This window comes from Crocodylus siamensis, chromosome 8, assembly GCF_052110815.1.
Source record: "Crocodylus siamensis isolate JL-2025a chromosome 8, ASM5211081v1, whole genome shotgun sequence".
NCBI classification, from domain to species: domain Eukaryota; kingdom Metazoa; phylum Chordata; order Crocodylia; family Crocodylidae; genus Crocodylus; species Crocodylus siamensis.
The window spans coordinates 66,287,935-66,315,190 of record NC_143402.1 but is presented as its reverse complement, the minus strand read 5'-3'; the positions used below and the strand labels follow the sequence as shown (position 1 = coordinate 66,315,190).

General features: G+C 50.8%; 1 protein-coding gene and 1 long non-coding RNA gene across 4 annotated transcripts in view; one reads left to right on the top strand and one right to left on the bottom strand.

Moving 5' to 3' along the window:
- QRICH2 (glutamine rich 2) overlaps window positions 1–27,256 on the bottom strand; it is a 50,336-nt gene that overhangs the window by 8,074 nt on the left and 15,006 nt on the right. For 2 of the 3 annotated variants that reach the window (XM_090059477.1, XM_090059479.1), the window contains 10 exons: window positions 26,523–26,617; window positions 20,180–20,302; window positions 19,725–19,799; window positions 18,671–18,835; window positions 16,846–16,967; window positions 13,337–13,402; window positions 11,214–11,315; window positions 7,179–7,341; window positions 5,367–5,454; window positions 1,249–1,371 (listed from right to left, as the gene is read on the bottom strand). In XM_090059477.1, coding sequence (XP_089915603.1) covers window positions 1,249–1,371; window positions 5,367–5,454; window positions 7,179–7,341; window positions 11,214–11,315; window positions 13,337–13,402; window positions 16,846–16,967; window positions 18,671–18,835; window positions 19,725–19,799; window positions 20,180–20,302; window positions 26,523–26,617 — 1,122 coding nt within the window. The remainder of the gene's footprint in view (window positions 1–1,248; window positions 1,372–5,366; window positions 5,455–7,178; window positions 7,342–11,213; window positions 11,316–13,336; window positions 13,403–16,845; window positions 16,968–18,670; window positions 18,836–19,724; window positions 19,800–20,179; window positions 20,303–26,522; window positions 26,618–27,256) is intronic. The other variant, XM_090059478.1, reaches the window with a different exon arrangement.
- LOC149858902 (uncharacterized) lies at window positions 1,366–16,838 on the top strand. The gene is made up of 3 exons (XR_016443762.1): window positions 1,366–4,230; window positions 5,200–5,300; window positions 13,203–16,838. It is a non-coding gene; the product is annotated as an uncharacterized LOC149858902 (long non-coding RNA).

Genomic DNA, 27,256 nt, shown 5'->3' with positions numbered 1-27,256 from the left:
AGCTACACACTGGCTTTTCCTCTAGCAGGCTAATGCACTTCTAAGTGCAGTTAATCTCCCTGCTAATGGCAGGCAGTGAATTATGTCTCTCAGTTCAGTTGAGAGCTTCTGTGATTTCCCACGGTTTTCTTCAGGCGGCCCAGCTTCTCCTAACTGACTGCGTTGGAAACCAGACGGCCACTGATCCCTACCAGCAAGCAGTGGCTTCATGGACAGATGGATGGGTTGATGAAAGGATAGCAAAAGGCCTCCAAACCACCCGTCCATCACAGTTGGCAGGGAGAGGGTCTTTTGTAAAGAACTGAAGTCAGGGGGCTAGCTTAGTGCATGCTGCTGTACTGGTCATCATCTCCCCAGCATCCTTAAGAGGCTTGGAATCAAGACCTGGTCTTTTCTCCTTCTCCCTTCAGGTGCTGCCCTTTGCGGCAGTGTGGAGTGGCGGCAGGGAAGGCCCAGCAGCTGGAAAGGGGAGCGCAGTGTTCTCTTCATGTTCTGTTTCTTTATCTCTTTGAGCAGCCCCTGCAAGGCTAGGGTTGGAGCCAGAGGGCAGCATGACCCCAGGTCACAATGGACTGAAGCAGCCCAATGGGCCCTTCTGCACAGGGACTGCCCTATTGAGGAGCTGGGCCTTGATGCTGTCCCCAGGGCACTGTAGAGTCCTGTCTGCGGCTGGTCCAACATGCAGGTCCCCCATCGGAGGTGGGAGAGCTGAAGGACCCATGTGCGGCTTGGTGATATAGTCACCTGCATGGCGGGGGCTGGGAGAAGGGAATGTGGCAGGCCAAACCACATGAAGCCTTCTCGTCCTGATGCAGGCCAAGGGCAAATGTGTTCCAGTGATCTCCTCCTTGCCCCTCCCCACTGAGACCCCGGTCCCCATACACTGTTTGGCTTCAGAAAGCAAGACAACATCCTGCTGGGGCTTCGAACATTAGCCATGACAAAAGGCAGCAGCACTGGCCCTGCTCTGAGCAGAGGGCTTGTTCTATAGTTCATGTCCCGTCTGCTGGCTACTTCTGCTGTGGATAACAACTAATTCCTGGGTCCTATGGTAATGAACCTAATGAGGGGGGATTTCCCCTGAAAACCCCAAAGCAGACTGCTTGAGTCCCTTAACATTACCAGGCTCGGAGTGGGGAGATGTCTGCTGGGACACTTATGAAGACAGGGGATGTTTCTATGGCCCACACCCTCAGGAAGGTGTTCTCACCAGTGGGCACCATCTACAGCTCAGTGCCATGGGCATACCTGTGTTACTGAGGGAAGACAGCTTGGCACTCTGAGGGCGTGCTGGGAAGCTGTCCATGTCCATGCCTGTCGACTGCTTCTGGAAGGAGGATTGGGAGAGCTTGGATTTGGTTTTCAAAGGACCTGGTGGGAAACACATGAAGACTCCAATGGTTCTTCAAGATGCACAAGATTGGACTCATTTAAGCAGAGGTTTCCACCCCCGCTGGAGAGCCAGGAAGATCTGACATGGGTGTTAACCTTAGGGCTTCCACCCCAGACTGAAACACCACCCCATGAACCTGAAGAAACACCATGCAAGTCAATGAGCCTGGAGACCAAAAGGACTTCCCATGGGGGGATGTGTCTGTGAATCTCCAATGCATCCAGCCAGATAAAGGAAACCTTCCTCACAGACCAGCGGCCCCAGAGGAATGTGAAGTAGCAGATCACAATGCACGTACCCACATGCAGAATAGAAGAGTTCCCAAAACAAGGGAAGAAATACACTGTCATGTGATTAGCTTAGTAACGCTCAGCACTAGGGAGCAGGAAGCTCAGTGAGGAGCTTAATCTGTGCCTCAGAAATGCTTTGCCCTCTCACAGCATGCTTTAGCTAAGGATCTTAAACCACGCTACATGCATCAATAAATCCAGTCTCATAATCCCCCTACCCCCACTTCCAGTTATGCCCAGTTTGCAGATGAGGAACTGCAACCCAGGCTGTGTGATATGCCCACCATCACATGGGAGCCTGTGGCAGAGACAGAAACAGGACTTGGGTTTCCATCTCGTTTTTGTCAGGGCGATTGCATGGGGTAAGGTTTCTCCTCAGATCTTGCCAGACTCTGAGGGGGCTTTTTCTCTCCTTTCCCTCCACAGGGCTCCCTGTGAGATGGGAATGGCTCTCCCTTCTGGAGACCTGTGTGCAAATCTGAACATGCCCGCATTGTTTTGCACCTCCACCACCACTGTCAGTCTCAGGCGCTTTCTTATGTAACCAACAGTCTTCCAGAGAGCAGATGAGCTCTTGGCATTGAAAGGAAAGGGCAGGTTCATTCAGGCTCCTGCCATGACCTGGCAATTGTTTTGAAAGGGGGGTGACACACAGAGGTGCCCTCACCACTTGGTTACCTCACACGGCTTGATGCAGTGCTTAACTGATTCGGCTGCGTGCTTCAGTCTGATGCAGTGGCTATGCCATGGCCTTACAGACCCTTGCAGCCACCCCACAGTGCCCTCGTTGCATCTCCACAGCTCCACGTGCTCTTGCTTATGCTGAAAAGTTGCCTAATTTGGGAGTGGTCGTTTAAGTGGCCTGCAGGGAACAGTAGGGCCCATACTTATAGGGGATTGGGTGTGAGTGGAAGCGGGGGGCAACATCTAAAGGATAGGTTAGAGGAACAAAAAAGAGTTATTGCATCACAGTAGGAAGTCCCAGGGCACTGGGGGCCCTGTGTCACTGCCTCCCCTTGCACCCAGAACTGGAGTAGGACAAGAATAGCCTTGTGCTCTGTGCACAGGACATGGGCTAGAGCTGCCAGACACCCATCTCTGGCTGGACATGGGATGTGAACTACCCAACAGTTCAGCCTTCTTCCAGTCCAGCACCACAGCAGTCCTAGAGATTACACACCATTCCCCAAACTGTCATTCAAACAGTATTGCAGGGTTGGGGAGACAGCTGCAGGTTCCTTCTGTGGAAACAAGAGGAGGGGTAGCTCACTGGGTGCCAGGCTGACTTTGGGTTTGGGAGGCTCAGTATCCTCCTTTGCCACTGTTTTCTTGTGCAACTGGGCAAGTCCCTTATCTTGTTACCCAGTTTCCATCTGTACAATGGGGATAACAGCACTGCCCTACCTGACAGTTTTGTAAGGCTAGAGCCATTAGCATCAGGTGGTCAGATATTGTGGTGATGGGGAGGTCACATAAGGACACCCAGGAGGTGCACACCCAGTGGAAGGGAGGGGCTAGCCCCAAAGAGGAGTATACTTCCACCACTTGGGTCTGTAGCAGGGCTATTAGGAAAACTAAGGCAGATACGGAACTAGGACTAGCATCAAGGATAACAAAAAGTCCTTTTTTAAATACATAGGGAGTATGAAGAAGGCACTGGGTAACATGGGGCCCCTGCAGGATATGCTTGGCAATCTGGTGGTTGCACCAGAGGAGAATGCAGACCTCTTTAACAATTTCTTTGCTTCCATTTTCTTGTGCAGGGACCAGGACTCTCCTACCGAGATTCAGGATGGACTCAGGAAAAACTCTGCCAGGCCTAGGCTCAGGGAGGACTGAGTTAGGGAACTTCTGGAGGGGCTGGATGTGTTCAAATCAGCAGGTCCAGATGCTCTCCACCCCAGGGTGTTGAGGGAATTGGCATGGGTTATCACGGGGCCCCTGGCACAGCTTTACGAGCACTCGTGGTGCTCTGGCCAGGTGCTAGACAACTGGAAGAAGGCCAATGTGGTCCTCATCTTCAAAAAAAGGGACGAGGGAGGACCTGAGTAACTATAGGCCCGTTAGGCTTACTCCAATCCTGGGGAAGCTCTTTGAGAAGATTATCAAGAAGCACTTCTGTTATGGGACAGCATCAGGGATGATGCTCATGGGCAACCAGCACGGTTTCATTAGGGGCAGGTCCTGTCAGACCAACCTGATTGCTTTCTACAGTTGGGTCACAAAAGCATTGGACACAGGTGTCATGGTGGACGTAGTCTTTCTGGACTTCAGGAAGGCCTTTGACACCGTCTCCTACCCCATTCTCAGTAAAAAGCTAGGCAACTGTAGCATTGATGCCTACAGTCAGATGGACTGCAAATTGGCTGAGGGGTTGTACTCAGAGAGTAGTGGTGGACGGGTCATATTCGACCTGGAGGGAAGTGGGCAGTGGGGTCCCCCAGGGCTCGGTCCTTGGGCCCACATTGTTCAATTTCTTTATTAGCGACTTGGAAGAGGGGATGAAGAGCAGCCTGTTTAAATTCACAGACGACACCAAGATTTGTGGTGAGTTGGGCATGCTAAAAGGGAAGAACAGATTACAGCAGAACCTGGACAGGTCACAGGGGTGGGCAAATGAAAATAGGATGGGATTCAATACTGACAAGTGCAGGGTGCTGCACTTAGGTAGTAGGAACCAGCAGCATACCTACAGGCTGGGGAACTCCCTTCTCAAAAGCACGGTGGCAGAAAGAGATCTTGGAGTCATTATTGACTCCAAGATGAACATGGGCCGACAATGCGAGAACATGGTCAGTAGGGCTACCCGTACCTTGTTGTGCATCCACAGATGCATCACAAGCAGGGCCAAGGAGGTGATCCTACCCCTCTATGTGACACTGGTTGGGCCGCAGCTGGAGTACTGCATCTAGTTCTGGGCGCCGCACTTCAGGAGGGATGTGCACAGCATGGAGAGGGTCTGGAGGAGGCCACTCGCATGATCCAGGGACAGCAGGGCAGACCTCACAAAGAGAGGCTATGGGACCTTAACCTGTTCAGCCTTCACAAGAGAATGCTGAAGGGGATCTAGTGGCCATCTATAAACTTACAAAGGGGGAACCAGCTGAGATTGGGAGAGATCTTGTTTCCCTGAGTGCCTCCTGGAGTAACAAGGAATAACGGCCATAAGTTGTTAGAGGGTAGGTTTAGACTAGATATTAGAAGGCACTACTCCACAGTTAGGGCGGTTAGGATCTGGAACCAACTTTCAAGAGAAGTGGTGCTGGCTCCTACCTTGGGGGTCTTTAAGAGGAGGCTTGAAGTTTACCTAGCTGGGGTCATTTGAGTCCGGTTTTCTCTCCTGCCCAGGGTAGGGGGTCGGACTAGAAGATCTACAAAGTCCCTTCCGACCCTACATCTATGAATCTATGGACCTTAGGGAGACAGGGGCCCTGGGTACCAGCTGCACACCTGATTAGCTTTGGGGGAAGGAGAGGACATTCTCTCCGATCTAATCCCATATTCCTCTCCCTGCAGCATAATGCAGAACCAGCTACATTCCACTACTAACAGGTGAAGATCAAAGTTAGATGGTCAAAGCTCCACCCAATCCTACATAACCCATCAGGCAAGTGCAGGTGAGACATGCTGGTTTCTCCAGCCAAACCCTCCTAGAGAAAACAGGTGTTGGGCAAGTACCTTACCATTCTTCCCTGAAATGGACGGTAGCTTTGTTTCCATCCGCCCCTTGTAGATGTGTCCATCTAGGCCCAGGATATCCACCTCGCCATGCTGTGGAGAAAATGCAAAGATGGAAAAGACAATGATGCCAGTGGTTAATGTCAGCCTTGGGCAGTGTGGGGGAGGCGGCATGGATTGGTTTCCAAATGCCTCCTCTTTAAATGAGGAGCAGTGAAACTCCCTGAAAACAGGCTGGGTGGGATGAACAAGGGGGAACATTCTTCTCTGGGGTCATTCACCTAACATCCTCCATAAAACGTGACTGTGGGGTTCTCTATAGACAAGTGACCGGTGAGAACATCACAGTCTGAGGATCCTAGTCAGCTGCAGTCAGGACTCCTAGTCATTCAGAGCCAGCTCTAGATACCTCTACCCCATGCTGGAGTCTGTGGTGTACACACACCTGTAGCAACTCTGTATCTGATCCAATCATTTTATATGCAAATCGGTGGCTTCTTTAACCACTAGCCCAGCAAACTTATCCAGGGATCCAAGAGTCAAGTTGGGTTCTTTCCAGCTCAACCAGTTCCTCCATCAGGACTCAGCAAACTGTCGAGCTGACGATATGCGAGACAAAAATAGAATTCAGCTCATGCGACTGGGGTTGCGCTGGCTCCATGGGACGAACAGGAGTAACATCCTGTTTCTGTTGCTATCATCAGCAGATCTGACTCCGCACACATCCAGAGGGCAGATCTGCTGAGGAAGCAGGGGCTGTGTTTATACAGTCACTTTCCAGAGCAGGGCTCTACACTTAAAAAAAGCCTCATCCTCCTTGTATACATGCTCTTCACAGCAGTACCTTTGTACTGAGAAACAGGGTGATGTACCCTGCCTTGGTTCAAAATAGCACCTAGTCTGCTTATAGGAGTACCACCAGCCACCATCCCAGACAAAATGTAACGGCGTGCTTGGGTCTGTGGAAGAAGGAGTGTTGTTCTGGACACATGCATGTGTGCCTCCGTTAGAGATCACTCCAGAGCAGGTACTCCATAAGCACCACCTGAACTGTACTTTATAGAATGCCTTTCCCTTCTGATAAGCTAAAAAAGTCCAGGGAGTTATTTTGGATTTACATTGCTGAAGCTAAGACCCAGGGTATGTTTTTCCAAAGGTAACTACATCCAACTGATTTTTAGGGATGGGGATGACAACATCCATGTACTTTCAAAGCATCTAAGGGAGTTCGGAGCCAGTGAGTCCAGACAGATTGTTTCAGCCTTGCTTTCCTCTTCTAGCTACTTCTAACATCGGGCCTGCATTTCAAGTCCAGGGCTGAAACCTCTGTAGGGAGCAGGAAGAGCAGAAAGGAAACTGCCCATGACAGATGCCAGGAAATGGGCACTATTAGGACATCATGCAGGAGCCCTTAGGGTTGGTGGGGCGCGCTCTCGTGTCCCTTTTGGAACAGGAGACTAGCGCATGTGGTATTTCCCTCTCAGTCTCTCTCTGTCCCAGTCCTTGCAGGGAATAGTGGGTGTGGAAGTGGGCTGTTATTAAGATCATCAGATCAGGGATCTGTCTCCCACAGCCTAGGAGCAGGGTGGTCATGCTAGTAAGGGCAAAGTCTCTCAAGAAGCAGCAATGTACAAGCTCAGCAAAGATGGATGAACCAAGGGCCACAGCAGGCAGGCTGGGCTTTTTGGCAAGCTGATTTATGTGGTAAGGAAGCACTGGCAGGAAAAAGGGGGTTGCAGAGAGGGAATGCAGGGATAATACTGTAATAGGCCACCACTGTTCCTGGCCTCTCTCCCCACCGCCGTAGTCACTGTTACCTTCATCACTGCCAGCATAGTTGTCTCCCCTGGGTGCCCTGGCACGCAATGGGCAATCTGCTGCAGACGTGTGTAGCGCCTGTAGGGGTAGGTGATGGTGTGGCTGCCACCACAATGCCGAGGTACGGACAGGTAGCCACACTCCATCTCTGCCATCTTGTCACTGTAGGAAGGCAACATTGCAGACTCAGCAAGCGAAATGGCAGAGAACCCTGCAGGCCACCCTGTGAAGCCCAGCTGGCTACCAGAGCAAAGGCTTTCTCTTCACCACTGGACTGCGAGTCCTCAGAGTATCACAGGGCTCCTTCTACCAACCCCTTAACATCAAGAGTGGCCTGCAGGGGACAGGGCTGGGCATGTGACCTTTTGTGCTGGCTTTAGCGTATACAAAGAGAGCCTGGCAACAAAAAAAATATCCTCCATCTTTACTAAACTAGACCACGGTGTTTCACTTATCCCATTTTCCCTTCCCAAAAATCCCAATGGAAAGCTAAAAGCCTGGTAAGACCCTGCCAGCAAACCACACCAGAGTGATTGAGAGGGGAAGTGGCTTTTGTCCAGCTGCTTTAAAATTCCATGCCAAATGTTTTGGCAGGTATTTAACTCAAATGCCCAAGAACCCTTGGGAGAAGGGTGATCCTTGTTAAAGGTCCAGTCCTTTCTACTACCCTGTCATTTATGAGCTGAGAAAGCTCCCAGTTCGTATAATAAATCCTCCAGAAAAAAGCAGACTGGATGTTCCCGATCTTTCTAAGGAGAAAGAAGAGGGAAACAAACCTTTCATGATCTCTTTAGAAAACATGAGTTAGGAAAAAGGGTCCCCAGACCCAAATGAGACCCTCACTTCCTCCTACTCCTCCACAGTGCGGGGAGGTTTTGGGCTTAATCCCACTAACACTGAGAGAAACTGAGGCAGCTCAACGCTTTACAAGGTCAGACTTTCTTGAGGAGGCCCAAACAAGGAGAAGATGAGCCCAGCCTTTTTTATCATTGTGCCTGAGAAACTTGAGGCCAGATCTCCAGTGGGGAGAAGTCCATTGTACTAATCCACAGAGCCACCAACTTTACAGGGAGAAGGGTCAGCCTGGCTGCCGAATGGCAGACAAAGGGAAACGTATACACACAAACAGGTTTCAAAGAGAAGGGTACAACAGACTTCCAGAGAGCAGGGAGGCATCCAGCCCAAAGACAGAGGCTCAGGGGCCCGGCCAGGCAGTGAAGGGAGGTCCCCAGCCCTAGCACCAGCAGTGATGCACAGTGACAGGTAGCCAGCAGCTCCAAGGAAATGACAGATGGCTGCATGGAGAGGACTGGCAGCAGGGGAAGCCAAGATCCCCTTTGCTGGATGTCATTCCTCTGCCCTGCGCTGTCTCTTTGAAGCTGCTGTGGTCTACTCTATACTGGTTTTAATGATTACTGCTGTCCCTGTGGGGCAGGGGAGGGAGCAAGGGGGTGAGTCTTGAGAAGGATCTGACCCACTGGAATACAAAGCCAGCAGTGAAACCACTGAGGTTTCCTCGCAAAGAGCTTTGTTGGCTGAAGTGAGTGGCTACCATGACAACAGCTAGAGAATTGGCCTCAACATGGCTCAGATCAAGCAGCTCCTCAGTGTGTTGAACACTTCTGCAGTCCAAAGGCCAGTTTGAGCATGAAGAGTCGTTGCTATGGACCCTCAAATGCTGAGTGCATGTCTCGAGCCAGCACTCTGCCTTCCTCCCATGACATATCCCCTCTGGTCAGATCGCGCCCCACGTCCACCATACTCAGTGGGCGCCTCCCCGGGAGAGATGCACTAAGTGTTGTGCTTCAGGGGCAGACGCCAACTTCTGACTAATGGTGGGTTAGGCCAACCTTGCACCCAGGGCAGGCTGTTCTGTCCTCTGCCATTACAGGGTGCTTTGGAGCCTCTGGTATTTGCAAATGCTGGAGACAAGATGCTGGACCAGCTAGCTAAGCCCTGTGTGCCTGTGAGGCACAGAGAGACATAGGTCCCTGGCTGTGCGTTGCTTGCTTTGCCGAGCCTCTGCCTGTCTCCTACCACATGTTGATCACAACCCTTTCCTCCTCTCTGCCCCAAGGCTGTATCATACACTAGGGGTGGAGGAGACACCTTAGAGGTGTTGGGGAAGAGGAGAAAGAGAGCAACATGAGCCCTTCACCAGCTGCATCTCCAAGCAAGATGCCTGCTCAGCCATAGTGGATGCAGGGATGGCAAACAGTTGGCAGCCATAAGGAGAATCAGAAGACTCTAGGACTGGGCCCCCTGTGTCAGTCAGGATGGGGGAAGGCTATGCTCAGCAAGCTGGGAGGGGGGCCTGAGCCTCACTCATTAACAGGCTCTACAGAATATACCGACTAAGATGGGGCTGAGGACTGCCCTGGACCTGAAGCTCTCTGCTGAGAGTTGGCATCATGGTCCCTTTTCTGCAGTTCTCCTGGGCCCTGGGTCATGCTCTGAGCTCAGCCCCTGGGCAAGCGCCCCTGGCTCAGACCTGCTGTCCTACCGTTGGTGATAGTGGCCCAGGCTGTGACACTGTGACTGCAGCAGCTCCCTGATCATCTGACTGCTGGCCCTCGCCGTGCCCCCATAGTGGGTTTGCACCTTCTCTATATCCATCAGCATCTTGGAGTGGACGCTGTGCAGCCCGCCCAGGCCCGTGCTCTTCTCCAGCAGGAGCCCATCAGCATGAGGCGAGAGGACAGCTCCTAACCTCAGGCTGGGGGAGACAGAGCCAGAGAGGGGGAAGGAAAGGAGAAATCACATCGTTAAGCAGGGCTAAGGCACCAGGAGAGAGGCTGAGCCTTGCCAATGAGCTGCTCCTGGAAGACAGGGCAGCAGGCACTGCCCACAAGCACCATTTGGGAGTTGCACTGGCCACCTCTTCATAATGCTGGACACCATGGTCCTCACCTTACGAGAGGCCTCCCCCACTCAGCCCTGCCAGTAAACCTCCCACCCTATAGCAGAACCCTCTGGGGAGCATGAGGTTACTTCATGCTGCAGGGTTCATGCTCTGTGATGAGGCTTCTCCCTAGAGCAGCTGCTTAGGCTACTTGCCCTCCTGAGGGCACCATGCCTGCTGGACCCACAGCACTCGCTGCCCATGGGCCAATGTGGTTCTCTCAGCCGTGCAAGAAGTGTTGCGGTCTCTCCCAGTCAAGGGAAACAGGGTGGGTTCACCGAGTCTGGGGCTAGGATGTGCCTGCAACACATTATTGTCATACATGAACGTATTTAAAAAGTTTCCCTTGGGATTGGGCATGGGCTTGGCGGGAAGGGCCAGCTGACCCCTTGCAAGTATCTAACAGGGCCAAACTCTGCTCTGGCTTACCCCAATGCAACCTCTTAGGAGATCAATGGGGTTTCTTGATGTAATGAACTAAGTTGTTCCCTCTGGATTCCTGACCCCAGCTTTGAAGGAATCCAAGAAAAGGCTCCTGGAGAATCCAGCCAAGAGTTCACACCAATCCCAGCATAAGCTGGTGCAGGACTTGGGACACAAACTCCTGCAGTGCAGGCACTTCTGTAAGTTACCATAACTCTCAGGGCTGTGATTTAAACACCTAGGTAAAGCTCTGGCCCACAGACAGTTTTCAATAGTCTGTAAATAAATTCCCCCAGGAAAAGTGCCTTCCCAGGTGAAGGGATAAGGGTGCTGTTCTTCAAGAAGGCACTGGAGTGCCATTCATTGGGCTGGCAAAGATCAGTGGTACATCAGCACATCCAAGAAGGTACACAGGCAATGCTCCCCCTAGAAGAGGAGACCTTGAGCCCCAAAGAAGTGGAGGTGGGGAGAGCCCCCCAAAGAAGTGGAGGTGGGGAGAGCCCTACTTGTCTCTAATGCTGTGGCAGATGGAAATGGAGGGCTGCTCCGGGAGGGGCCCCATCCCCATCTTGCAACCTACCTGGTTGATGTAGGCATCTGCAACTAGCAGTAGCATCTCACCCACTCTCCTCCCTATCTCCACACTGCAAGTGACTGCCTGGGAAGTGCAACAATAGAGGGAAATCCCTTGCCCCTGAGTACACTATACCTGCGGCACTGCTGCCTGACTTGCTCCAGCTCGTAGACAGTGTAGGGCCGGACAGAGCGGTGAGTCGGCAGCATTGGCACAGAGGGGATGCGTGTGATGGTCCTGGTGGAGCCAAATGCAAAGGAGTCAGGGGAGAACAATAATGTGCCTGGTCTTTAAATCCACTGCCTGGCATGGTCCAGGGTTGGCAACTGCCGAGGAGGGAGATGACAGGCTCCATCCTTGAAGTGGGTCCCGAGCAGTCTCATGCTGGGATGGCTGCTTTCCAGCAAGGGATGCCAAAACAGCTGGGAGAACCACCTGGCAAGGAGGAAATCTGTCTGGTATTGCAGATGTAATTCTGCTCTCTGCCCTTACTGCTCTTGGAGAAATTTATTGGGCTGTAAATCCTGTGGGCCTGGTCTAGCAAAAGATTCTAACCCCTGCTGGCCCGGAGACTTTGGGCTCAATTCTCAGTTATGCCCAATCCCCAGTGCTGCTGTGATGGGGTAGAAACGGCCTCCTGAGAAAATCTCCTGTGCCAACACTTGCCCGTGGAGAAGTTCGAAAAAGGGCCTGTAAGAACAGGGAATGGATCAGAGGCAAGGGCAGGGGCAGGCTGGGGAACTCGGCGAGTGCCCTGCCTTCTGCACAGCTCAAGTTAGAGCAGTTTGTGCCTATGCTATGCCAAAATACAGAATATGGGGAGGTCAAAGGGGGTTTGGGATTATCTGGTCTACCAATTCACACCCTCCTTCCCCATTCCTGGGCCTTGCCCACACCTCTCCCAAGTGCAGAAATGCAAATCATAGGTGTCTGGACGAGGAGATCTGATGCATATGGCATTCTGCTGACCATCTGCCCTGCTATCCCACTGCAGCGCCTGTTCGATTGTAGCAGTGGACAAACTGTGGCAGTTAGAGCTTAGAGCTCTGTACCGCTGGATCCCTGCCCATGGGTGGAATAAAGCTATCATGTGGATTTCAAGCTAGCACCACCCAATGAGTAGTTCAGGAAGGACCAGGGAAGGGCCAAGCACCTGGGTCTTGTTACTTCACGGTTCATTTTTATTGCACTTTCCATTAGCCATGCTCTGCACAAATCATTAACTCATTAACCAGGAAAATATTATCCTCTTCTTGGATGGTCAGGAACATGGAGAGGTCAAGTGACTGGCCCAGGGAAACACAAGTGGGTCAGTGGCAGAACTAGGAGGGGAACACAGATTATGCCTGGTTTCCTGCACTGCGCTTGGGCCAGCACAGCAAGGTGGTGCAATTCTTTCTGCAGCTAATGGGCACATCTATACATGCACCATTACTGCACTGTAACCAAAACTTACTGTGCAGTACGGGTGCGTGTCTATATGTGCACACCTGTACTGCACACTAACTATGGTAACTTACGCTGACTCGGGAGTAAATTTGTTACCTGCATGATATAGGTAGCAAATTTACTCCTGAGTAGTTACTGCACAGCAAGGCATGTGTAGACACCTTACTACACAGTAACTCTGTGTAGACTGACCTGGGAGTAACTTTACTCCCAAGTCAGTGCACACACAACATTACTGCACTGTAACAGCTACATGTGTAGACACCAGTCTAAAACCCGCTTACTGCGCAGTAACTTACTGTACAGTACATGCATGTGTAGACATGCTTAGTGAGTCCAAACCACTCCTGGGAACCTGGTGCTTGGATCAGGCAAGGCAGTTCCTCTAAGTGACCTTTAATGAATCTAATTATTGCATCATATCCCTCTGGGAAGGGTTTTCTGCACAGCAAAAGCCAGAAACTGACTTAAGATGACACCTGAGATGGTACAGAAAATAGCCTGGCCCCACACCCCAAAAACTGCTTCAAAAATGCCCCTGGGAGTCAGACCGCTAGTTCTGTTGTGACAGGGCATACAGCAATACCCACGCTGCATGTGGAGGGTATGGAAGGGGTGCACCCAGTACCACTGTTTTTTCCATTCCCATCCTCATCATCTCCCCCATCACCACAGGGAACTCAAGAAATCCACCAGCAGTGACCGTCCATCAGCCCCAAGCAGGAAAAGGGCCAGCACACTCTGGAGACAAACAGTTCTGCCAGTCCATACTCAGATCCCCACCGCTGGTAAAAGGATCTTGGACTTACGGGCCAGGCACCACCATGTCCAGGGGTCTGTCGCAGGAGATGCAGTGGAAATGAGCCAGCAGGCGCCTGCAGAGGTGGGAGCAGATGTGTGGGTTATTATAGGATTGGGGTGTTGTTTTGTTCAGATCTGTGCCAAAGGGAATATGACTAGAGATGATGTTACAGAGGTACAAACCGAGAGGATGCCTGAATATACCCAGCAAGTGCTAAGACCTGGAGTAGTCTGTGGAACACTACGTATCCACTCTGTGGTCACCTCTCAGAAATACACTGGCCTAGGAACTGGCCTTATATGAAAACTGTACACAGACAGAGTCTGGCTGGAGCTTAGGAAGGGCTGTCTAACTATGCGGGTGGGTGAGCACAGACCAGATCACCTAAAGCGGCTCTGGGATCTGTCAGTGGAAGCTGAGAGAGTTAAGGCAGGGACACTCCTGTCCTTAGCAAGGGGTTGGATGAGACGCCCTCTTGCGGCCCCTTCCATGATTTCTCAAGAGGTGCGTACATTGGGCCAAAGCCTCAGCTGGCAAAGTCAGAGTCACTCCACCAATCCGTACTGTTTTATATCAGCTACATTTTTCCTTCTACAGCTCCTTTCAGGGGTACATTTCGTGATGCTTTTGAACAGCAACCCTTTCCCCTCTGACTCTGAAGAGGGCCGATATCATTATTCTCCTTTCATCGCTGTGAACACCGAGACAGAGAGAAGGAAAGTGACTTGCCTATGATCACACAGCAGATCAGTGGCAGGCCCAGGAGTCTTGACCCCAACGTTAACCATGAGCCAACACTGCCAGCACAACAAATGCATCACATATATACCCCTTGTTCTGGTAATCGCTACTAAATAATTTTGCCCCCCTCTTTCTTCCACAGCCCCACATGCACACGAGTATGAAATATACTGTACTGCTCTGATGACAGGATGACCCTGTGTGTAAGTCAGCACCACATTTCCAGATTCAAGAAAAACTTTTGTTTCCCCAAATATGACAATAGTCTGCACTCATATGTTCAATGCATCTATGAAGGTGCTGATGTGATTATTGCCTTGGTGTCACGAGCCCAATTATAGGTCAACTCTGTGTATAAGTTGAGAGCAGTTTTTATGGCTCTTTTTGAGGTAGTAATAAAAAAGGGGGGGGTGACTTATACTTGGAACAATATATGGCACACACATGCATACCTGCCACATACAGGGGCTTATACACGTTATACCAAGGCTGCAGTTTCATCAGCATTAAACACCCACCTGAAAATATTGCTTAAGTGTGCATCATAACCTGGCATTCCCTATGAAACTAAAGAGGTTTTTATACCCTCTGCATCTCCATTAAGGCTTGGGGGTGCAGGCAAGATGGCTCAGAAGCAGGACTCAGATTTACAACCTTCAGATAGCAGGGAACCAAGAACCCCAAGCCACAGCACGGTGCCCATCCTTATCAATCCCGGCATTCATTGAGCAAGGACAGGGTCATGATCATGAGTCAGCAATTGGCATGATGGAATACCTGCCCTGAACTGATGGGAAAATGGGATGCATCTGGCAGGGACTGCCTGGCAGCTCTGAACTCGCCCATAATTTCAAGATAACCCTACGGGCAGAACTGAAATTAGTCACACACACACACACCCCCCTATGCCCAAGGGCAGCCTGCCTGGTGTCATCTGAGTCCATTTGCTTTTATTTTTTAACCCGTCACGTGTTGACTTCAAAGGACAGAAAACAACAGGCAGCCCGTGGGAGTGGGGTGTGTGTCTACACATGTGTGTGTGGGCCTGGGAAGAGGGTGGGGGCTGTCAGATCTTATCTGCATCTCCCAGAACACGTGGGCCACACAAGGTGGTGACTGTCAGTCGTCTGGCTCCGCATCTAACAGGACTATGTAGGAACTGACAGTTTGCATTGCTTTAGGCAGCTTGTACAAGGCCCATGTACTTACTGGCAGGGCACTGGTGCCCTCTGGTGACAATGAATGGGTAACGGTTCACAACTGGTGGCAATTCAAGGTGCTGGAAAAAAACTTTGCAATGGGAATATTTCATTGGCACCTGTCATCTCTGGAGCTCACAGTACTTGAGGCACAGCCTGAGCAGTGACCCCAAGGGAGGCTTTCAAATAACACTTGCATGTGTAAACTGAGACATGGGAGCAGGGTAACGCAAGGCTTCCATGGAAGATGCTGCAAATGCAAAGCTGGGAACAGAAACCATGAATACCAATGCCACCCCCTCTCCCTTAAGTTGCAGCTATCTGTCATCTTCATCTTAGGCTAGGTCTTTCCCCCTTGCTTATGCCCACATGTCCAACCTGGGTACTCAAGACATGAGGCCACCCTTGGGGCAGCCTCTGCCTCTTCCTCCAGCTTGACCCTTCAGTGGGGGGCTCCTCATGGTGGCTTCAGAGCCTGATTTCCAGGTCTTGTGAATACCCAGCAGGAAGGGCTGGGCAGACCTGTGATTCTTGGTGCTGCACTTAGGAGCACTGTGTACCCTGAGGATCCTGCATTCCAGCCCATCACCACAGCCTCTTGTTGCCTTCCACATGACGTGTGAAGCAGCAGATTTTACAGATGATCAACTCCTCCATTTTAATTCTTAAATCCTCAGGGTGAGCTCTCTCAGGCTTGCCTAGGGGCTTCAGAAGCCTGCTCACTTTGAATCTTTCCAGTAGCTTTGAAAATCTTGGTATCCCTTGATGAATCCAGCCACATGCTTTTGCAGTAGAGCCGCTGGCTGCAACTGATCTTGAGAAGCAGGATCGCCATTAGGCAAAGATACCATTAATTCAAATGCATTGCAGTGGGATTAGGACAAAGCACAAGAACCTCAGAGCTCCTCTGCAAAGTATAATGATTTTCTTTAGGATGGATCAGTATAATGATTTTCCTTAGGATTATGGGTTCTTTTGAATTAATAGAGTTGGAGCTGTATCAAGAGGCAGGCATACTAGCAGAATGGTGCCCATTACTGGTCTAGTTATTCTCCTTCACATATGGAAATAGCTCTTCTGGTCTAAGGCACCTGCCCTAGGGCCTTCTAATGCTTAATTAAAATGGTAGTCAAACTGGGAAGATTTTGGCATGCTTGGGAACAGGAGTTGTAGGAGGGGCAATTTGGAGGGTGATACCAGAAGAATGCTCCATGGGCTTAAGGACTGCTCAACCGCTCTGAGCACACAATGTACAACCACAAGGATGATATCCTTGACTATGGCTGCAATCATCTTAGAAGTATGTGTCGGCACAAAGCTGTTGTTACTCTAGTTGGCCCTGGTACTATGAGCAGGGAAGCCCCAGATTAAGCAGCTCCAGTGCCCATTCAGGACCCTACATACTTTCACACGTTTTCAAACCGCAATGATGTCTGTGCCACTGTAAACGACTGGTTAGGTTAAAGCTACTCAGGACAGGCCTGCAGTGCAGACACAGCTTGAGGTGATCTCAGCACATCAGAAACACCAGCCCCTTGTTCAAAAGTGCTGCCAGGAAGCCAGAGGTGCAACTTACTTCCTGATCCCAGCTGCTTCATCTGCTTCATACTGTGGAGACTTCTCCTTCAGCTGCTTCCGGATGGCCTTCCACCGCTCCTCAAGCTGCTCCCGGAATGGGTCTAACTCCAGGCGGTCCAGCTGCAAGGCAAGGCACCATTCTTCAGAGCCATGCCCATGTCACACATATCATGGCTCCTTAGTGACTGATGGGATACGAGGTGTAACAACCTGCAGGCAACCTGCAGGTGGGAACAGGAGTTGTAGGAGGGGCAATTTGGAGGGTGATACCAGAAGGATGCTCCATGGGCTTGAGGACTGCTCAACCGCTCTGAGCACACAATGTACAACATGGTTTTATCTTTAAATAAAGATCTGGTTGCTACAATCCAGATGGAGCCCCTTGGTTATTGCACAGAGCCCTGTGCTTGAAACATGAGATAACCATGAGACAGGATCATGGTCAACAAGAGTTTGATGGAACTAAGAAGTCCTGATCAGTGACATGGGGTGGCAGAACCAGGACTCAAAGGACAAACCCAGCCATCCACCCAAAGGACATCCTAAAGGGTCAGATCTCACCATTAGCGGAGATACTCAAGTCTGGAAAGGTCTCAAGGCAAATGGTGGATAACTCCATCCCACCTCCCACAGGCCATTTAAAAAAGGAGATGAAGTGTCAAGAAATGTGCTGGCAGGAACAACCTTGGATCTGATGGACCAAATGGGGCCTTTCCATCTCTCCTCCCTATGGTTTACAGACCACACGAATGATGCAGCTCATTTTCAAGTGGTGAAACAACAGTAGGGCACCACACCACTATGGGCATATCCCCCTGGCAAAGCACTGCCATGGCAGAGATACCCACACACTTGCTCACTTCAGACCAGGAACACAGTGGTGAAGTATACTCTGGAGGCATCCCCCTGCAGCCCCTCTTGTCTTCCAACATGCATGAGAATAGCTACAGATGATGCCTTCAGAGCAGCTTTGCTGCATTTCCAGAGGGTGGATGCAGGTGGGTGGGATGTACTTAAGTGCACCCTTCCCCAAGAGCAGTGAGGACATAGTATAAATACCCTCAAAACTCATGGCACAGGGCACTTTGCTAATGCTGTTACACCACCTCTAGTCTCCCACCCAGTAGAAGTGAGCCAGCCTGGGTGCTATTATACCCAAGTGCCCTGTGCCATGTAGACGAGGAATGGCTGTGTTGTGACACAACCAATGAGGGAGGCCATGAGGCTTCTTGGGGCACAGCTGGGCATGGGGGAAGATGGTGGACAGATTTGGGAAGCATAAGGCCATGACAAGTTGGCAGAGGGACTGAAGAGGGTGAGAAAGTTCAGCTCAACATGGGGCAATTCTCAAAGCAAAGCATTCCAGTCCTGAAGACTCCTGGTTTATAAGGTAAACACTCCAGAGAATCTCTTCTCCCTCCCTGAGACCAGCAGCAGCCTGAAAGATGGGTTCACCAGATCCTGCCTACAATGTGAGACCTGAAAGCCTGTTCTCTTATGGCAGCTATGAGCCAAGCTGCTTTGTTCCTGGACTCAGGACTCGCTCCATGACAGAAAGGGGAGGAAGAAAGGGCTAAAAATAAGTACTGACAACCTGATTGTTGTCAGGGCCTCATCGCAGTGGTCTGACAATATAAACGAGGGAACCAGGCCCTGTGTAAAGATATCTATAAAACTTCAGTGGCTCTAGCAGATTTACGGTGTCTTAAAAAGGAACAAGCTCCCAGTCTCCCCCTCTTATAAACCAGGCAAGGCCCTGACCATGGCTACCCAGGGCTGACATACTGACTGGGGCTATGACACTGTGAATGACTCCATCTTACCTTGGAGTCCATCTCCACCACGAGCTTGTCAAGCACTTTGTGCCAGTCCTGTTCATGCCCTGTCATTTTATTCAGCAGATCCTGGATCATTTTGTTGAGCTGCTCCAGGGTAGCATCAAACTGGCTGCGGCTGACTTTGCTAGCCAGGGAGATCTTGTCAGCTTTCTGGCAAGGGAGAAAAATAAAAGAGAAGGAAGAGGAAGATCTTCAGCTGGATCCAGGGCTCGAAAGAGATGTGCATTTTTGTTCCACAGTCTGATGTGGAACCATACAAAAACTTTGCCTCCCTACTCCCTACCGAGGAGACACCTCCCCCTCCTACAGTCAGGACTTGGGTGCTCCAAGCAATGGCTCTACCCTTCGTCCTAGCTATCATCCTTCGCCCCTTTCCCCTCATTGGGAGCTTCCTCACTGAAGCAGATGCAGCTCTAGTTTTTCAGAAGAGTTTGTAAACCTAGACAGCTCCTCACCCCTCTAACTTACCATAGTTACCTCAAGGACAACTCTACACTAGAGTCTCCTTTGGCTTAAACACTGTTAGAACAGTGGGTGCTCAGCACATCTGAAAATTCATGGTGGTTCACTTGGACCCAGAGCACCCAAGGGACCAAAATCAGAGGCTGGAACTGGCAATTCCAACTTCCACACAGTACAGTTCATGACTTATTTTTAAAGACACACACACACACACACACACACGTAGGGAGAATGCACGCATGCATCTCAGTAGTTCATGTTGCACTGAGAGGATGCAAAGCATCATATAGATCCTACATAATAACATCTCAGCCTTTATCTGGAGCTTCCTTCAGCTGATCTCCGAACAACTTACAGGGGCTGGCAAGTGTCATTAGCCCCATTTAAACTTGTGCTCAAAGATCTCAAGAGACCTGCCCATGGTGAAGCAGTAGATCCAAGATCTTTGGTCTGAAGCTAGGGATCAGCCTCCCACCCCTGGGGGAGCCTGTAATCCCACTCTGCCTGCCTGAGACTATGCCAGAAGGCACAGATGGTAGCCATCTCCAGCTAACCCAATGCCCGTGCCTCTCCTTACCACATCGATTTCCATCTCCAGATGCTCCTTATCTGCTTTCTCCTTTTCCAGTTTTTCCAGAGACTGGAACAGAACCTATAAGGTACACAGGAGAGCAGGGGATGAAAACCTACTGCACAGTCATTCGTTGTCACCTCCCAGCAACTGCACAAACTCCCTGTTACCACCTGAAGGCATCTAGGATTCAGAGATCTTAAACCCCCATTAAATCTAGCAAGTCAGGGGTGAGGATGAGAAGGGAGAAGCTTAGGCATATTCCATGACTACACTTTCTTCCTGTCTTGGGATCTCTTTGCTCTCAGGGGCATTCACTGCCCCACTGCTTGCTGATGGGGATGAATCATGAGAATGAGCAACACTAAGAACAGCCTAACTTCTACGTGAGCATGGCTGAAACTCATCCCATTTAACAGACCACGCTGATAACAGTTCCTCTGGCCAGGCCTGCCACTCACATCAATGTCTTTCTGCTTCTGGCGATGCTCTTCGATGAGGTTCCCTGTGATAGTGTTGAGCTTCTCGCAGTCCTCCTGCACATTGATGATGGTGCTTTGGATGCGATTCAGCAGCTCCTCATCCTGGTTCAAAGACAGGAAGGAAAACGAAAACAAGGCCCCATAATCAGGGAAGTGCTGCCAGGTACCCAGGCCCGGAGAGTGGACACAGCCTGGGCCAGAGGGGCCTCATCAGAATCCTCCACCATCACTTACATTCAACCATTCAGTCTCCCCTGGTCCAGCTAGTCACTGCCTCACTACTGGGACTGCCATGAATTTGCCCTCTGTGCCCATGTTGAGATAGGGCTTAGGACCTACAAAATGCTTCACCCAGACTGCCCGGTCAGTCACTCACATGTTATCCACTGGCAAAGACTTTCAGTGCAGCTACTCAATTCAAATTGATGACCAGGAGGTAACATGCCCCATGCTCCACACCCAGCCAGTCTCCGGTCCCCCTCAAGCAAAATGCTGTATGAGGTGTTCACGATCCACCCTCTCCTGCTGGACACAAACCAGGCAAAAGCTGGCCACAATGCCATCTGAGGAAAGGGCATCTTCAGTCTGGAGGTCTGTGCTAGCTCCCAGAGATTGTACTGGAACTGGCTCAAGTTAGAACCCATCGGAAATTCTCCTACTCTGGGAGGAAAATCTGTAAACTTCCCAAGGCCGATTGTTGTTTTATCAGGTACCCACTCTATACATACAAAACCAGCAGTCAGGGATAGTACCTCGCTTACCCTTCTCTCAGATCTGTCTGTACAAAATGAACCCGTTTTACAGATCCAACTGATTCCTCTGAGGCTACACCAGAGGCTGCAGCTGAACAGTTAGCCCTAGAAATTGTTCTTGCACCTTAGGGCCCCACCTCCTCCCACCTAAGGGAGTAGAAAGGCGCTGGATAATCCATCCTAGATTATAAAAAAAGGTTACCTGCCATTTGGGGAATCTAGACAACAATTACTGAATCCCAACCACTACCTCAGGTGTCCTTTTCATCTCTAAAGCGTCTTCAGAATATACCACAGTCCAACCTCATAGTCTCCCCTAGTGGATTCATACAGAGAGTCAGAAACGGAGGCAAAGGGAAGATAATGGACAGAACAATTAAGGACAGAATTTAAGACTTCTGGCGCTCAGCCCCATATGTAGTTTAGATTACATCAATGAGATTATGTCTTAGCATTGCATCAGCTCCACATAGTGCTGCACTGTAAGGATGCTAAGGTCCAAAGATCATTAGGCTGCTATGTTATCCCAAACACTAGATGGGTAGAAATACAACAGTGCCACTGACACTCAGGAAAGCACTGCTAGCCTCTTTTTCCTCTCTAGTTCCTTGTTCATTGGCAATACAGGTGGGTGGAGCCCCATTCTCCTTTGGGTTATGCCTTAGTGTTTTTTTCCAACTCTGTTACACCCAAATGCTGATCAGAATAGCATCAAGCCAGAGGCAGGTTATTCCCTGTGTAATACGTGTGCCTTATTGCAAGAAGGAGTGGGAGTTCCCATTTCCATGGCTTGTAGATCTCACAGAAAACTGAGCAGTGTACGCAAGCATGGGGTGAGAATGCAGAGAGGCTTGGGCTACTGATCAAGGACAGGAAGAAATAGAAACCCCATGACTGCACTGAAATCAAATTGGCAAACCTACTCTGATCCCCAGCTCCTTGCTGGGGAATCTCCACCCCTGGCAGTTTCCCAGAAGAGGCTGGACAGGCAGATCTCTGGGACAACTTAGGGACAGGGCATCCTGCATCAATGCAGGGGATTGGACAGGAGGACCCTTGAGGTCCCTTCCAACTCTGTTATGCTCTTTCTTCTCCTTAAACATTTCACAGACCCTGAGCTTGGACCAACAGAGTGCCACTTGGGTTCTCCCAAAGCTCCTGGAGCCTGTGCCCAACAAGAAACGGACAGCTGCCCCAAAGATATAGCTCTGCTGATCAGAACATGCAGCATACTTCAAGATCCCCATGCATGGCTCTGCCAATGCACCTATCCTGGCTTCCAGCACTTCTCTTCAGCCAACCCTACCAGTACCTGATCTACACAGCTCTGGTACCTTGGGCAGTGCTGACCAGGGTCACTGAACACAGCAATGGCTCCACCCAGGCCACAAAGCACCAGACTCACTCTGATTTGTGACCTCTGAACCCAGGATCAAGGCACCCATCCACAAGGCCACCCAGCAGGAGTGGCTCAAGGCCGCACAAGGATCGAGAAACCCTACAGGGCAGCCCATCAAGCCTCCTGTGTGGTGCAGAGGGGCAGAGCTTGTCACCACCATGACTCCCACCTATTGCCTCCTCCTCAGGGTTCAGCTATTCCCAACAGCTATCTGCATATCCTGCTGCTCAGATCCCTGCCGCAGTGGTTTTCTCACACTCTTTGGCTTCATCCAGTACAGACTGGTGGTTCCAGCTCCCTCCTGAAATAACTCCCAGCATTTCCCTCCACAGGCCTTACCTGGCTCTTAAGCTGCGGCCTCTTGGATGCCTTGCCCTGTGTGCGCCGCTTCATGAAGCTGTTAATTAAGTCCTGGAGCTGTTCATAGCGTTTGAACAGATGGCTAACCTGCTCGCTGACATCTATGCTGCAGGCTGGGCATGAAGCATGCAGTGCTGCCTCGGTGGTCTCCGGGCCAGCGGGCATGCTCATGGAAAGCAAGGTGGAGGAGGAAGCCATCATGCCCTCTATCACAGACCTAAGCTTGTCTAACTGTAGGCAGGGGAGAGAAGAAGGTGGGTTTGTCAGCACTCTCTAATGCCCAGGCACTGCCAACCAGTGCCAGGGAAGGACTGTGTCTGCTTTTGCCTGACTCATATGGTGCCACAAAAACTACCCATTGGTAAAATCCCCAGTGCCCAGAAGCAACACCTCAGGCAGCCTATGTTACCCATAGATGTGTCTCAGCCATTCTTGGCCTTTACCATCTGGTCTAACTTTTCCAGTCAGGAACAGCTGAGGCTGCGCTCCCCTCAGGGTACATTTACGCTGTGTCCCTGGCACGGTCTGGCAGGGAGACTCCTGCCCATCTACTCCTGCTCGTTCAAGCCAAACCCAAAAATATTGCAGGGAAGCTGTTCTGAGGGTGTCCCCCATTGCTCAAGCATGGTCTTAAGAATGGCAGACAGAGGTCTTGAGGGATGGCTACAGGATGGACATCCCTGGAGTGACCCTGCCACGGTCTAGCTGGGTTTGAGCATATGAGAGGGAGCAAGCATCCTTAAAGACCAGGGGTGGGGGTGACAGCTGCTTGCCGCAGGGTTGTTACACTGGAGGAGCTGTTACTAGGATCCCTTCTTCGAGCCGCTCAGCACAGGACAGAGCTCTAGAAGCATTGCAGAAGCCGGACTGGCCTCAGTGGGGGAACACCTTGGTGGCACAAGGCTGCTTATCTACCCCACATGCACTCAGACCCTACAGCTCTGCCCACAGCCAACCCTGCAGTATCTGGGAGGCTGCGATCTGCAGTCTCCCATGGGATAGGGGAGTGTTGTCACCTCCTCCATGCTTCCCCTGTGAAGCAAAGGGGCCAGAGGAAGCGTTTTTTCTGAGTCCACCCTTTTCTTGTCCTTCCCCGGCAGGCTCACAGCTGGGAACAGCAGTCAGGGAGGCCAGCTCCAGGTAGCTATGCCCCAGTTAGGACACTGGCTTCAAGAGGTGAAATCTTGTAGAAAACCCCTGCAAGGACTCTGATGCCCTAAATAACTGTATAACAAAGGGCAGCAGCAACAACTCAGAGGAGTCACAAGGGGACCAATGCCCAGAAACGCCATTCAGACAGCTCTAAGGAGCAGGGGTTTAATGGGAACCCAGTGAGTGGCCCTGGCTCTTGCCTGACCTGGTCCTGGAGACAGAGGGCTGTGTCGGTCACTGACTGCTCCAGTTTGGCTTTGCCCTGATCCTGCTTCTCTCTCAGCTTCCGCAGCTCCTTCTCTATGTTCTTCACCGTCGATCTGGACCACAGAGCCAACACCACAAAGGATCACTCACTGAGCCAAGAGACTGCTTGTGGGGCTGGTAGCAGCAAGGGACAGGGAGCGGTACACAGCACAGGAAGGCATAGAGCCTTCTTGGGACCAAATGCAACTTGGGTGCAACTCTCCTAAAGTCCCCACCCTTTCACTTCAGGGCAGATTTTGCCTCCCTACTATAGTGGCTTGAAGATACGTCTGTGGGTTAGATACCCACATATCACATGCCAACTTCAGGTCAGTTCAGGGGATGCAGTTATTCCTATGGTTTGTTCCAGCTTCTTGGGGATGGGTATGCAGAGCCAGCTCTGGGCACCTGGAAAGAGCCTGGCTGGACAGGCCCCTGTGCTCTGGGCAAGGAGTGAGGTCTCGTAGTGGCCAGACACCTCCCAGAAGTCTCCCAGGAATACCCCAGCCCACCACGTAACAGCTGACTCCACCTTTAAAGACCGACTTGCCTAGCAAAACCCACTCCCACACCAGGTGTATCTTCCATATCTAGCAGACAAAATTCTCCCTACCTGCCCTGTTTTGGTGATTCCCCCTCCCCAACTCTGTGGTGCTGGTACCCTCTTACAGACCCTAAATAATGTGCCTCCTTGCTCTGACCAGTATGCTTCCCCTAGGTGTGCTACATTAACTACAGAGGTCATCCTGGCACATCTTACTTTGTCTAAAACCTAGTCAGAGCCAGGCCCAGGGTCCTTCTGTTATGATGGCTACCATGGCCCTGTTTTAAAGTAAGCCCCAGGCAGATTTACTACAGTCCAGGTCTCTGTTCAGTCCCAGAGGGACTCACGACTGCTCATGACAGTATATTAATCCAGGGACAGCAACGAATGCATGCGGGTCACCAAATACAGGACAATTCCACGAAGTACCAGGCCTCTGGGTGGAAGGTGGGTGAAGCTCACTCATTTCCACAAGGGAGACATTTGCCAGTCAGCATGGGTTAGCCCTGGACATACGATTTTTATGCTGAGCTGAACTGCCTAGCATTAAGCCCCTAGGGCATGGACCACCAATTATGGGGTATGCCACTGGGCAGCAGTCTTGGTCTTCATGGGCCATTTGGGCTAGGACCAGTTAACAGGAGTTCAGTCCTAGATCAGTGCAGGCACTGCCTTGTATGAACCACGTGGGTGACAATTAGTTACTACAGCTTGCAGTTGATTAGTTATCAACTGCACAGCAGAAAATGGTGCATCCTCTGGGGCTCTACATGTATATCAGAGTCCAGGCCTCAGTCCCATTTTTAGATCCTGGGCAGCAGGGCCTGCTAGTGAAGCCCATTACGCAGGAGAAAATGGGCAAGGAAACATGTCTCTGGCTGTCATTTCCTTTTACCTGAGTTTAGCTACTTGCAGGTTAATCTGACCGGATTCCTCCGCGCTCTGGCCTGCTCCTGCAACCTCCGCTCCTTCCAAGACATTCTGCAGATTGATTATCTAGAACCACGACAGCTGTCAAGAGTCAGGACTCCAGGGCATAGGCCTGCTTGCATGGACCTCTGCCCAGTGGGCAGACACCCACCCTCTGGTGGTGCTGGGTTTAACTACCCATCAAAAATACCCAGAGCCAAAAGCCACCCTTGTACAAGTAGCTGCTACTCCACTCATTTCAAAGGATTTGCACCGGAACTGACCTCCAGGTGTTAAGGACCAAGGTGAGCTTAATAGCTCAACATAAAACACACTCATTTTAAAGCAAGTCTCCAGAAGATTGGACCTTCAGTTCATATATTTGTAGCTAGAAAGCGACATACACTCCTGCCCCTGCCCCAACCATCTTCTCCCTTCAAAGCTGAACACAAAAGGCAGGACAATTCAGTATCTCTCAGCAGTAGAAAAGGACCCTTGGCAAGCACTGCAGCACAGGTAGATTTGGCTGGGGTTTCTGAAGAGCATAGGCCTCTCTTTCCTAGGGGTTGGGAGACACAAGCCAATATCACGCTTCTGCCCTTCTTTTCTAGGGCTTTTCTCCCTTCAGATTGCTCGTTCTTGTTGTTTCTATTCAGATCGTGCCTAGAAGCCAGCTGAGCACACAAAACCATTGTGGTAGGCATTTAGAAGATATATAGTATGAGTTTCTGCCCTAAACAGCTTCTAGTTTAAGGTAATGTCATTGAAGGAATGAAGTGACTCACCCAAGAGAATCTGTTAAGAGCCTGGAATCAAATTCCTGCTTTCCAAGACTCATGCCAGAGTCTTGACCACAAAGACAGCCTCACCAATGCCAACCTCCCAGCTTCACAGACTACATAATTAGACCTGTCTCAGCCCTACCCTCTTAGTTCCCGAGACAGCATGCCACCCACTAACCTTCTCCTTTGTGCTTCTCATGTCCTCTGCCATGTCTTTCAAGGATGACAACTGGTCCAGGACAGCAGCAGGGAGGCTGGGGACGTTCTTCCGGGCTTTATGCCATCAAGGAAATATTGCAGGGTTGGTTACATGGCTTAGTGCAGTGCCAGGCCCTGAAAGCAGCTACATCCAAGAAGATTCCCAGTAATAGCCTCCAAACCAGTATGAGCTCATCCCAGCACCCCTCCTTAGCCAGCCCCCCAGCCCCACTGGGGCACTCTTGTATGACTTTGGGACAAGGCAAGACATGGAAATGCCATGAGATACTTTGATATGAATGAGAAAATGATCCAAAGAGGAGAGAAAGCCCACTTCTACCCACAGTGATTTGAACCAAAGGCCCCCATGAAAGTCAGGGCGTGAGTCACATAGCTGATTATTTATCACCTTTGGTTAGTCAAACCATTACAGTGTGTGGCGGCCTGAAACTATGAGGTACTTGCTTACTGGACAGCCAGCCCCAAGCATTAAGCATGGCCACCTGCCTTGGATCCAGTGTCGGGGAGGACAACCATCCTTAGCTGTTAACAGTGCTGCTCACCAGTACATCTAGTAGAAACCTACTGGAAGCATAACTCAATGGGAATTCACACTGTTCTCAGTCTCCCTGTAGGTGTGGAGAGGCAGGCCACAGCTCCCTAAAGTGGTGTATGGGAACTGACCCTGAAGAGCACCCTGGAATCTGCCTGCAT